This window comes from Lissotriton vulgaris, chromosome 4_1 (assembly GCF_964263255.1).
Source record: "Lissotriton vulgaris chromosome 4_1, aLisVul1.2, whole genome shotgun sequence".
NCBI lineage: Eukaryota > Metazoa > Chordata > Amphibia > Caudata > Salamandridae > Lissotriton > Lissotriton vulgaris.
The window spans coordinates 1,548,507,436-1,548,519,529 of record NC_141691.1 but is presented as its reverse complement, the minus strand read 5'-3'; the positions used below and the strand labels follow the sequence as shown (position 1 = coordinate 1,548,519,529).

Sequence of the window (12,094 nt, the reverse complement as noted above, 5' to 3'; positions counted from 1 at the left end):
CTGGACACATGTAGTGCTACTTTACAAGAGACTTACAAGTACATTAAATATGCTAATTGGGTACAAGCCAACTATAGCCTGTTTAGAGGAGAGAAGACAAGCACTTTAAAAGCGATAAGCAGTGGTAAGTTGAGTAGAGTCCTAAGGTCAACGAAAATGAGACCAGCACAAAAATGGAGGCAAAAAGTTGAAGAGGAGGGGCAGCAGAAAAGACCACCCCAAGGCTGACAGGTCGAACACAATGCCTGCTTATCAACCAGTGCACGACCTCACCCATTGGTGGCTTCAATGACAGTGTAAACTTTCCTTCCCCATCGATCGCACTTTCATACAACGTGCCCTGGCACCGCGTACAGCACTAGTTTAAGCATGCACGGGCAGAACATCAAGAATTACAGTGACCCATTAACTTTTTCAGAACTAAGTCAACGTTTTTTCTTTCTTTTTAAGGTGAAACGGGTATCTCCCAATTTTCCATAAGCACATCTTCCATAATGCGATGCACTGCCTCCAGCGTCACCATTTTACCACAGTTACCCATGAAATCAAAAGACTTTTCTAGAATGCAAATATAAGAGAAATGCGGCAGACCTGGAAGAAGTGGTAAAGTACAGAATTAGGAGAGATGTTCTGTTAGTGCTGTCAATACCCACTAGAAGATAATAATTAATACGCTATATACAGAACTCAAACAAGCTGCAGGGCGCGGACTACACAAAAGGGAAAAAATTAAAACTGGTTGGGTGTGGCGGTCCTGGCAGGCATGCAAACCAAAAGAATGACCGGGCAGTGCAGGAAGCAATTTCAAACAATGAGTGGGAAGAAATGTAGGGAGTGGCAGTTGATGTGCCTCTGCAGCTCTACATAAATGTGTGAACATGCCACATCACCTGCTCTTCCTCAAAACAAAGTATGAAATTACTTCTCTGCATTAAAACCGTGTCAGTAGTATCAATTTTGAAAAGTAATGACAATATCTGCGTATTGAAAAAAAATCATGGATTAATAAACAAGACTTCATAGAAGAAATATGGTAAAATGGAGAGAGAAAAAAAAAAACACGCTGCCTGTTTTACAGCCTGTTCTAGAAGAGTTGGGCTTGTAATATGTAAACTGCTTTCCGAAGTATCATATATATATATATATATATATATATTAGCACATACTGGAACCGTTTTATAGCTCACATTGAGGCAACCAGGCACCATGGAAACACAATCAATAGTAGCTTAGTATCACTGGGATAATAGCAGGATAACAATAAGAAGCAGGTGTCACGTTCGAGGTGTGACCATGGAAATGTTGGTAGATCACTTCTCGCTGCTTTTTAAAGCTCAACTTTTTAAAAATTTACAATTTCATTGACCATTTTATCTGACCATCACATTGTCAGGCTGTGTATTTCCCCAAGATGCTCCCATCTGTTCAGCATTCCCTCTGCCTGCTGAGTTCCTGGAGCCCATGATGAGCTTTGCTGTACATCGATCATCCTCGAGATATAGAACATGTAGGATCATCACAGCAGCCCCAACTAGCAGTAACTTTAGCCAGTGCTTAGTCGTACAATGGTCTCCTACCTACTTGCAGGAAAATTATTACATAGTTATTAAAACGTATCGAGTGTCTTTCTGGCTCTTTTGTTAGGCTTCTTCGTGCCGCTGGCTAATGGAACACAAATACAGGTTGCAGGCTTAAATAGCCAAACCCTAAGCAATCCCAAATAAGCAGATGGGACCATACTGAGTGGCTGCTTGCCCTTTTACTGAGCCTGCTAAGTATGGACCCGGCACAGCTGAATTTCACCATGATGAGCAAAGGCCGTTCCATATGCTGCTATACAAGGAGATAAGACCCTACACTTCCACTGTCCAAACTCCCTCTACAGTGCAAAGCAATCAAGCTAGATCCTAGAAAGAAGTCAAAACACCAAGGATACGATTACAACTAAAGGCAACCAGTATAAGACACACGCATGAAGCCAAAAGTATAGAGGAAAGTCATTTTTATGGGCTACATATCCTTAGACTTGAGCCACATTTGTCTCCTCAAGATAAAGAGCAATAAATGCATCGATACCATATGGTCTCCGGGTTTTTAACTTACCCAAGTGTGAGATGGTTTCTCTGATCTAAATATATTACTGAAGTATGCAAGACTTTAGCTATTACTCAATTCAATTCAAAATATCTTTATTCGATTGTCTGATGCAATCATAAAAGTACAGATAAAAATATCGTAAATACATAGTTACATAAAAATACAGAATTTCATTATATTCATTTAAAACCAGTTAATTAAGAAGATAAAAACAATTTCATTTATAAAGTGCAGATTAAGTGGCCCTATGTTTCCTGATAGTTATAACATTTTTTAGGAACAAAGTTGTTCTTGATACAGATACATGATTGTCTAGAGCTTGAATGCTAATCATCGCCACACGACAATGGCGAAGTCCTAGCTCTCTTAATAAAGGTAGTAAAACAATTTTCCTCATTTTGTCATAAAATTTACAAAAAAGAAATACATGAATCGTACTCTGAGGAGAGGTATTATCACATCGACAGAGTGGCAGCTCATGTGTCCAGTTGTTGATCGTGGGAAAGCTAACCAATCTATGGAAGATGTTAAATCTGAAACGTGTGAGCAGAAATCGCTCATAAGTGCTTGTTACATATATTAAATAGGGCTGAATCTTAAAACGTGCTAAAACCAGTTGATGCTGCTGAATAGAGGATTTTAGGACCTCCGAAGCAGTCCTATTGGAATCCAAAAGTGCTAGACACTCTTTCTTCAAGTTTTTTCGAGAAATTGCTGAGATATCAGAGGGATTCTGTAAGTATTCTTCTCTCCCGATATCTTTAAGAAAGTTATGTACATACTTAACCCATTGGATTTTTATGGCACCATCCAATTTCAGTATATCTGTCAGGACATCTCTGTTTAAATGTGTCGCTTCTTGGGTCCAGACTCTGTGCCATAAGAACTGGCTCTATTTTAATAAGATCAGTAATGTAAGATAGGCCAAGTTCTGAGTGGCAAATGGAAGAGCTTTTAGGTACTGCCAGTATATATTTTAAAAAGGTATTTTCAGGCACCTGGATGGGTGCGGGGTTAGCAAGACCCCACACCCCACTGCCATAAATAGTGCCGGCTACACACTTAGCTTTGTAGATTTTAATCAATTCCACGGGGGGTCTTGTTCCTAACTTGCTAGAAAAGATTTTGAGAGCGGCAGTAGATCTTGAAAGCTCAAGCTTTTTAACAGAAATAGCTTGAGACCACGTCTCATTTTGAGCAAAATGTATCCCGAGGGAGGAAAAATGTTTAGCAAATTCCAATTTCTGCCCTGCTATAAAAATTGGTCTCTTGGATATATTTTGTTTACCACAATACATAGTAAAGGTTTTTGATGTGTTGACTTTCAGACCCAACTCCTTCATGAAACGGCAGAAACTATCGACCACACGCTGTAGGCCCACCTGTGTACGTGACATAAGTACAGCATCGTCAGCGTACAAAAGTGCTGGTATTGGGCGGCCGCCTACGAAGGGGGGATCTGAACTGTCTTTGCACAAGACACCTTCCAAACCGTTAATATATAAATTAAAAAGGAAGGGGGGCCATGACACAACCCTGCCTGACCCCGCTCCTAATGGGTATTGTGTCAGTGCATTATCCATTTAGACCAAAACGTACTCGGGCCGTAGCATTACTATAAAAATGTTTAAGATAATAAATAATATTTGAATGTTCCAGTATAGACCATAGTTTGGAATGTACCACACAATCAAAGGCGGACGAGAGATCCACAAAGGTCAAAAACAAGTTTCCTTGTTTTGCCCTTGTGTATTTCCCAATCAACAAGAGCAAATTCAAACCCTGCTCTACTGTCCCCAGACCTGGGCGAAAGACATACTGGAGATCGGACAGGACAGAGTTTTCCTCCGCCCATTCCAGTAGTCGGTCTAGGATAATTCTGCCCGCTATTTTTATAAAGGAATCCAATAGTGAAATAGGCCTATAACAGGCAGGATCCTGTCTATTTCCCTTTTTATAAATTGAAACAATTACAGATTCCACCCATGTGGGCAAGAATTCAGCAACACAGCTAGCATTGAGCACCTGAACCAAAAGGGGCGCCCACAGGGCTGGGATACTCTTAAAAAGGTCTATGGGGACCCCATCCGGCCCAGGCGCCTTAGCGCCCTTGCTTTTACTAAGCGCCTTTTCCACCTCCCCCAATGTAAAATACTAATTACCATTAAAAGAACAGTTGGCAAGGGAGATCAGTGACTCCACTTGGCCTTCTTTATGTTCTTCTCCTTCGTGAACTCTTTCGAAGTGTCTGACCCAATCTGAGTTACAAATGGCAATATCTATTTTCGGACCAGACTCTTCGGTGAGGAAAGGAGTTCTAACTATTTTCCAAAAATTCACTTTTGGCATTCTCCCTTTCATACATAGGTTGAAGTTGAGGAGAAGTCTGAAAGTTACACTTTTCAACAAATCATGACATACAAAAAGTTGACACGTGGCTGCTGGTTAAGAGTTTTAGGTTCTTATCCCCAGAAACAGGTTCCCTGTTAGTGAAGGTCATGCAATATCCAAAGGACACAATCGTACTTGACAAATGCCCTTTGGGATGCTGAAGCAGCGTCATCTTTTTAACGATTATCTTAAAAGTAGCATTAACTGTACTAAAATTAAGGTCATGTCCTTTGGGAAAGTGATAAACGTCAAGCTAAAGCTGACCCAATATACTGGAGTTTGTGCCTTACATTTGACACATTTTTAACAAAATCTTAGACTAGGACCATCGATTGAAAAATATTTTTTTACAAAATAGAACGTGGGTGTGACAGTGTGATAAAATGTGTAGTTCCTATGGTCAGTGTTTATAAATCGAAAATTCAGTACCAAATGCTTTAGCGGGCAGAGGTTTGGGCATTCTCACAAGATGCCATAGTAAATTAGAGGGAAAAGAGAAAATGATATGATACATGGCCATGGGACTAGAATAATGAGTCCAGGTTTTGGCAATGATGGTTGTACTTGACAGGAAGTCCATCTCTTGAAAGTATGCGGCACATAATCAAACTGTCCGGATTAAATAATCAGTCAAATGCTCATTAGAAATATGATTGTAGCACAAGAAAGCATTTTTACTACCCATAAACATCTAGGGTTTAGATATTTGTCCTGAATAAAACAAGCTGGAGAAGGTAAATTACTTTTGAAAAAGTATAGAGAATGTCATCACAAATGATAAAACAAAGATATTCTTGTACAATTATACGAAGAGCAAAGTCACACTTGAGGCTCAACGTACCTCAGTTTCTGCCAAAATTATACATGACAGTGAAGTTGTGTCAGATACAATATCGCAAAGAATAGCCACCTAAGAGGCTACAGCTTGGAGGAACGGAACAGTTCAATAGTGCTGCCTTATATGAGATTCTCAAGAATCTTTTAGGGTTTCTCTACCTCGAAGGGTATTTTCCAAAACTCTTGGACACCATATAGAAGTACATTCATTAGGTACTCTGTTCGTCATAGACATATTTTATAGAGTGAGTTGGTCCAGGTGAGTCAAGCACTGTGTTAAATTAGAATACCTTAACAACTGTTTATGTATGCATCAAACTGGTTATTAGTCAGAAATTCAGAATCCCTTCCGAGTGAGTTCTCTGCAATTAATCCAGGTGTGAATCAGTACGTAGAATTTACATTCAGAAAGTGATTTTTTTTTGCACACCTAGGCAGAAATCAGGAGCTCACTTTCTGTAAATCGAACACTAGGGCCCCGACTTACTAAGGTGTCATGGAAGGCAGTGCAGCACCCCAAGTTGCTGCGCTGCATGACAGGGAGAAAGTAGGAAAGCGCCACAGCCACTGAGATATGGCACTATCCTTCTCGCTTCCTAGTGCCGGTGCACAATCAGGAAGTGGAGAGCCACACAAATACCTTTGCACCATAGTGTGAAGATGTGTGCATGAGTATAGCATGGGCTTTCTACTGGAAGTGTACCAGTCCTGTATAAAATACTAAACTTAGACTACTTTATAACTTTCTCACTTCAGATTGTGCTGCACAGTGCGGCACACATGCAAAATGGGAAAAGTTAGAAGAACTAAAAGCATTTCTCCTTTTAACACCCGTTTCAAAGAGGCACTATTTTTTGGCACAAAACCGTATCTACTATTGTTAGGAGATAGGGTTTTGTGTCAAGAACCATGGGTGGTTGCATGGGAACGCCCATGTACCACCCATGGAATGCCCCCTAGACGCACAGTAATGCAAACTAGTGCAGAGCGAGGAGGACAGCCATGCACTGATCTGGACTGGGTTGGACGCGCTAAGGGAATTTGGCTGGTCATTCATGTCCATTTCTAGGGCATTGTTCACCCACTTATTGTCGTGACACTGTACTGGTGCTTATTCCTTTATAGGTCAAGGCTTCTACTAGTCTGTCCTGAGGAAGACCCCGTTAAATGTTGATAAATGGTAAAAATTTTAACTTATCAGTCTTAACCATATTAACATTGGCTGCCAGACTCTGAGAAACCTTCAAAATTTATTTTTATGGGCCTCTACATTGTAATTGCTGTTCATATGGTTAAGACAAGGTTGTGATTATATGTGCTACTTTTGTTTATTTGCATATTGTCCACCGATTTTGCATTCTCACTGCGCTGTTACTTGTAGTACCTTTTCACACATTGGAATGGTCTGTTTACTCATGATGTGATTATTTGATTGCTCAAAGACTCTTCTTAAACATTGATTGATTGTGACAGCAGGGTCATTGCATAATTCCTGCAAATGTACCGAATACTCTGTTTCCCTCTGGGACACTGTTGTACATATTGCATTCCTTTGAGGCAACTTTCAGTGCAAAACGAGTTCTGCACTGGAACGTACATTTAAAAAAAATACATTTTGCACTGGTGTGCATCACTTTTGTGTTGCAAACCCGGCACAAACAATTTGTTAATCTGGGGTAAGGTACTTAAGACCTACTTTGGCTTTCATGAGAGAGAAAAAGCACCATCCCTAAATGGGAAACCAAATAAGTGTACTAGGCTGGGCTGTAGAAAACAAATTATCATACATTTTCTAACAAGAAAGGGGCTGCCACTGGCTTAACTTTGCATTTTCCTTAATTAAAAGCTCTGTGTCTGGATCATGAATAACCTGCTTTTAGCGCTAGGAAGGTAACACAGCTGATCTAGAATTATCTTAAGGTGGTTTAAACACATATATGTTCAAATGCACACTTGTTTTAAACGGTTTTCATTATCCGGCGAAAAAAAAGATTCAGAACTGAATATTCATTAGAAGCTGAAAAAACAAAAACAGATGGGAAAACAAATCAAAATAAGTGCTAGATGCTTGCAGCAATCCACTCATCTACAAACATGCTTAAATTCACTAGCACGAAGCTCAACAGACTTGTGCGTATGGCGCCACCGCATTACAGATTTTATCGAAATTATGACACTGATAAACCAACATTGTTCTAAACATGTACCCAGTCAGGATAAAATGATTGCCGACTGAGCCTTACACCATCTCTTTTATGCATTCAGAACATTCAAGCTGTTGGCGGTGCACAGACTTCCCAATGAGCCTTGAATTTGCCAGACAACCCACCCCACGCCTCACCCAGGGCTGGGCGTCGCTCACCTGTGTCCCCGATGATGATATATTTGAACAGGTACGCGTAGGCCATGGTGCCGCCGCCCACTGGCTGCTGTTGCTGGGGCTGCGGGACGCTTTCCTGGTGTGTCCCTCAGGGCGGGGGGTCGCGATCCTTACTTCGGTCTCTACGCGCGGGTGAGGGGCTAGTCCAGTCCCGAGCAGTGCGGAAAATAGAACAATGACAGCCGGGCCCGCAGCAGCTCCTGGGCACGTCACGCAGCCTCGCTCTGAAACTCTCTCTTTCGCGGAAGTGCTGACAGCTAGGCAGTGCGCGTGCGCTGACGGACCGTCGATGTGGCTGCTTCTACTGCTGAGCCCGCAGCAGCTCCCGGGCACGTCACGCAGCCTCGCTCTGAACCTCTCCCTTTCCCGGAAGTGCTGACAGCTCAGCGCTAAGCACCACGCGTGCGCCGACGGACCGTCGATGTGGCTGCTTCTATTGCTGGGCCCTCCCTACAACCCGGAACACTGTAAACTGAACCTGGACTGTGGGCGCTAGCTGCGCGTGCGTTGCAGTGGACTAGGTCTAGTCTTTAGAAGCGGACATGCTGATGTCAGGCAAGACCGTTTATGCTCTATAGTAGGACATGTGACTGCAGGAGGTATGATTGCCTGACTATAATGCACCTTTCTAAACAGTGGCGTGATATTGTGCACGTGAGTGTCGGCGATCCAGCCTCACATAGCTGCCAATGTTTCAAATTGCTATGTGTGACATTTTCATAACTTCAGTGTAATTATGAGTGACATTTCCATGACTATGAGTGACTCTTTCTTGCAAGCAGAAAATCAAGCAATGAAGACGAGGGAAACCTATAAATATCAGAAATGTGACCTATTTGAGCAACAAGAAACTATAAGATCTTAAAACTGCTGCAAATGCCTGAGTTGGCTGACTCATAATTATAACGAAATTATAAAAATATCACACATAGCGATCTGAAAGCTTGGCAGCTGTGAAAGAGGGCGGGTATCACTTCACATGACATAGCATTGAAGACAGTGCCCATACTGTAATGATGGCCAGCCCCTCCCCCCTTCGATGACACACACTTGTGGTGGGGGTTAAGAGGTATTTATTATCTTTATACAGAGAGCGCCGTTCGGTTCTCGGCGCGGAATGCGCTCCTAACATGGCCGCCGCGCTCTTCACCATCGCGTAGTACGCGATGACTAGAGCGCGACACTACATATCTCCCTTCTTTATATACATTTCAATAACAATATAATGTCTCTCTATGGCGTTAATTCACTTCCCTGCACCCAGTTCATAGTCTCTGTATTTGGCAGGTCTCACTATTGTTCTCCCCGCCCGCGTACGTCTTACCGGGTTGGAGGCGAAGCTCTCCAGGTTGTTCTCCTTCTGGCTCCCCAGTCTCCTACCAGTTCCCTGGGGGCTCTATCTCTCAGTCGTCTCACCAGCCATCTCCTGGTGTTCTCCTGTGATAGAAGGATCCCCTTCTCCGAGGTCATCTCCTCTTCCTTCTGCTCCTGCGTCTTCTTCTCCTCCTTGCGTTGACTCTCTGTCTGTGGGTGCACCTTGGTTCTGTTGATCCCTTGATCTTTCTTCGCTGGCCCACTGCAATATCTTGTTGCACTTGGACATGCGATCTTGTGACCAGACATTTCCGTCGCTCAGCAATGCAGCTCGGTCGTACACTTCCTTTACTTGCCTAGGAAGGCTGTATTTGCTGTCCCACTTCCTTCTCAACTGGGCAAGTTTGACTCTGACCCATTCTCCTCTCTCCAGTACGATCTCTTTCACATTCCGTCTTTTATTGTAGTGCTCTGAACCACTGCAGGTGACCACTTGCTCGTGATCGTCTTTTCCTTCCACGCTAGGTTGTCCTTGGTAAACGGGTCTCGTCCTCTTAGGATTTGGAAGGGTCCGTATCCTGTGCCAGTGGTGTAATTCGGTAGGCCCATAGCATACTCCTCACTTCTTTTTCCCAATCTTTGCCCATTGCTATGGCGGCCTGTATGGATCCCATAATGACTTGGTTAAACCTTTCAGCTAGACCATTGCCTGCAGGGTGATACACCAACTTGTGTTTTACTTCTACTTTGATTCCATTTCTTTCCATGTATTTGTGCCATTTTTCCGACGTGAATTGGGGCCCATTGTCGCTCAGGGTGGAGCGGGGTATGCCTTCTCTGAGGAAAATGTCTGTAAGGAATTTCAGGACCGTCTCCGTGTCCATCGCCTCCTGTATGTCCACTTCTGGCCACTTTGAATACCGATCGATGAGATCACAGACGTATTTCGGGGTTCCCTGTGCATGCAGTACAGGTCCCAGGATGTCTATGGATACCTCCTCCAACGGGTTGGCAGGGTTGTCGAACTTCCCCAGTGATGGCCGTAGTAGGGTTTGAGACTTGTCCGCTCTCTGGCACTGGTCACATTCCCTAACATGCCTTTCAATCTGGATGTCCATTGGTTTGGTTCTCATTTTTGTCTTAATAATGCCTAGGTGACCTTCGTGCAACACTGCTAGCTGGTGAGGTATCAGTGACTCTGGGGGTACTACTTTGTTCCCTCTCAACAGGAACGTCCCTTGATCTCCTATGGACAACTCCTCCCGTACCTCAAAGAATCTCCTGAGGGCCGCTCTGAGATACTTTTTTTCAGTTTTCAGACCATCCTTGTATCAGGAAGTCTTTAATGTCCTTGATGTCCGGATCATTTTCGTAGGCTTGTTCCCATTCTTGGCCGCTTCTCACTTTTTCCGGTTCCTCCATGAAGGCCACCCTGACCTAGTCTTCATCGGTGCTTATCGGTGCTTCCTCCATCGCTGAGGCACGGCTGAGACAGTCAGCCACTTTATTCCTATTTCCTGGTATGTACTCCACATCGTACCTGTAGTCTAATAATTTCAAGGTCATCTTGGCGATGCGGGGAGTGGCGCTCGCATGACCACAGGACGTGAGCATCTTGACTAGGGGCTTATGGTCCGTCTTGAGTTGGAACCTCGTACCCCATAGGAATTGGCGGAATTTCTCCATAGCCCATACTACTGCAAGCCTCTCTTTTTCTATCACGCTAATTTTTTTTTCTGAGGTTGATAAGGATCTGGAAGCAAAACTGATGGTCGCTATTTCACCATTCTTCCTTTCTTGCATCAGGACTGCCCCTAGCTCTTTTTCACTTACATCGGTGGTCAATATGGACGGCTCTTGTAGATCGTATCCTTGCAGGGGCACAGCCTTGCTGATATCTTCCTTCATTTTCTGAAAGTCCCCTTGTGCCTCTTCCATCCATGCAAATGTTGTTTTGTCTCTTATGAGCTGTCTCATGTGGTGCGTCTTGGTGGCAAAGTGCTGCACGAATTTACTGTAGTACTCGGCCATCCCCAAGAATGACCTCACTTCTTCCTTGTTGTGCGGTGCCGGCGCTTCACAAATGGCTCTGACGTTAGCTTGTTTGGGTGTGATGCCTTGTTCACAGACTTCATGACCTAGGTATGTGACTGACGTCATTCCGAATTTGCACTTTTCCCATTCGGCCGTTAGTCCATTTCCTTCTAGGACTTGCAACACCTTTGCTAGCTTTTTGTCATGGTCCATCTGGTCCTTGCCCATCACCAGGATGTCTTCTTGGAAGTATTGTACTCCCTCTATGTCTCTGAATAGTCTGTTCATCAGTTTTTGGAACACTGCCGCTGCTGATGCCAGGCCGAAGGGCATCCGGCGGAACTGATAGCATCCGAAGGGTGTTATGAAGGATGTCAGTTTCCGGCTTGTGTGGTGTAAGGCTATCTGGTGATAGGCTGAGGTGAGATCAATGGTGGAGAACCATCTTATCTCCTTTGTTTTTGCTAGCATTTCTTCTATTCGTGGTAATGGAAATTTCTTCACCATAATGCACTTGTTCAGCTCGCGTAATTCAACACATAGGCAGACCTTGCCATTGCGTTTCATCGCCACCACCAACGGGGCCAGCCACACCGAGCAGGTTATTGGTTCGATGATCCCGTTGTCTTCCAACCTCTGTAGCTCCAGTTGTACTGCGTCCCTGACTGCTATGGGTATGTTCCTTACTTTGAGGGCTACCGGTGTGGTGTTCTCCTTGAGGTATATCCAGTGCGTGAACTTCGTTAATTTACCCACTTTTCCTCCAAACACTGTTGGGAATTTGCCTCTCATCTTTTCGAAGTTCTGTTGATGCTCTGTGCTGGTCATCAGGACTTGCGTATCCTCTCCTGGATTCAATTGCATGCCTAAGTCTCCTTGATCCGTCCACCCGAGAACCGATGGTCCTTTCTCTGCTACGTATAGTTTGCACTCCGCACAACGATCCTTGAATTCGAACTTCAGGACTCTATATCCTACCATGGGGATGGGTTCTCCCGTGAACGTTACAGGTCGTATGTCTGGGGGTTCCAGGTGTGATCC

The 12,094-nt window shown here is 43.8% G+C and overlaps 1 protein-coding gene across 1 annotated transcript in view; it reads right to left on the bottom strand.

Moving 5' to 3' along the window:
- RAB2A (RAB2A, member RAS oncogene family) overlaps window positions 1–7,946 on the bottom strand; it is a 267,732-nt gene extending 259,786 nt beyond the window's left edge. Inside the window, exon 1 of the mRNA XM_086965785.1 lies at window positions 7,688–7,946. Coding sequence (XP_086821911.1) covers window positions 7,688–7,733 — 46 coding nt within the window. The 5' untranslated portion in view covers window positions 7,734–7,946. The remainder of the gene's footprint in view (window positions 1–7,687) is intronic.
- Window positions 7,947–12,094: the final 4,148 nt, after the last annotated feature.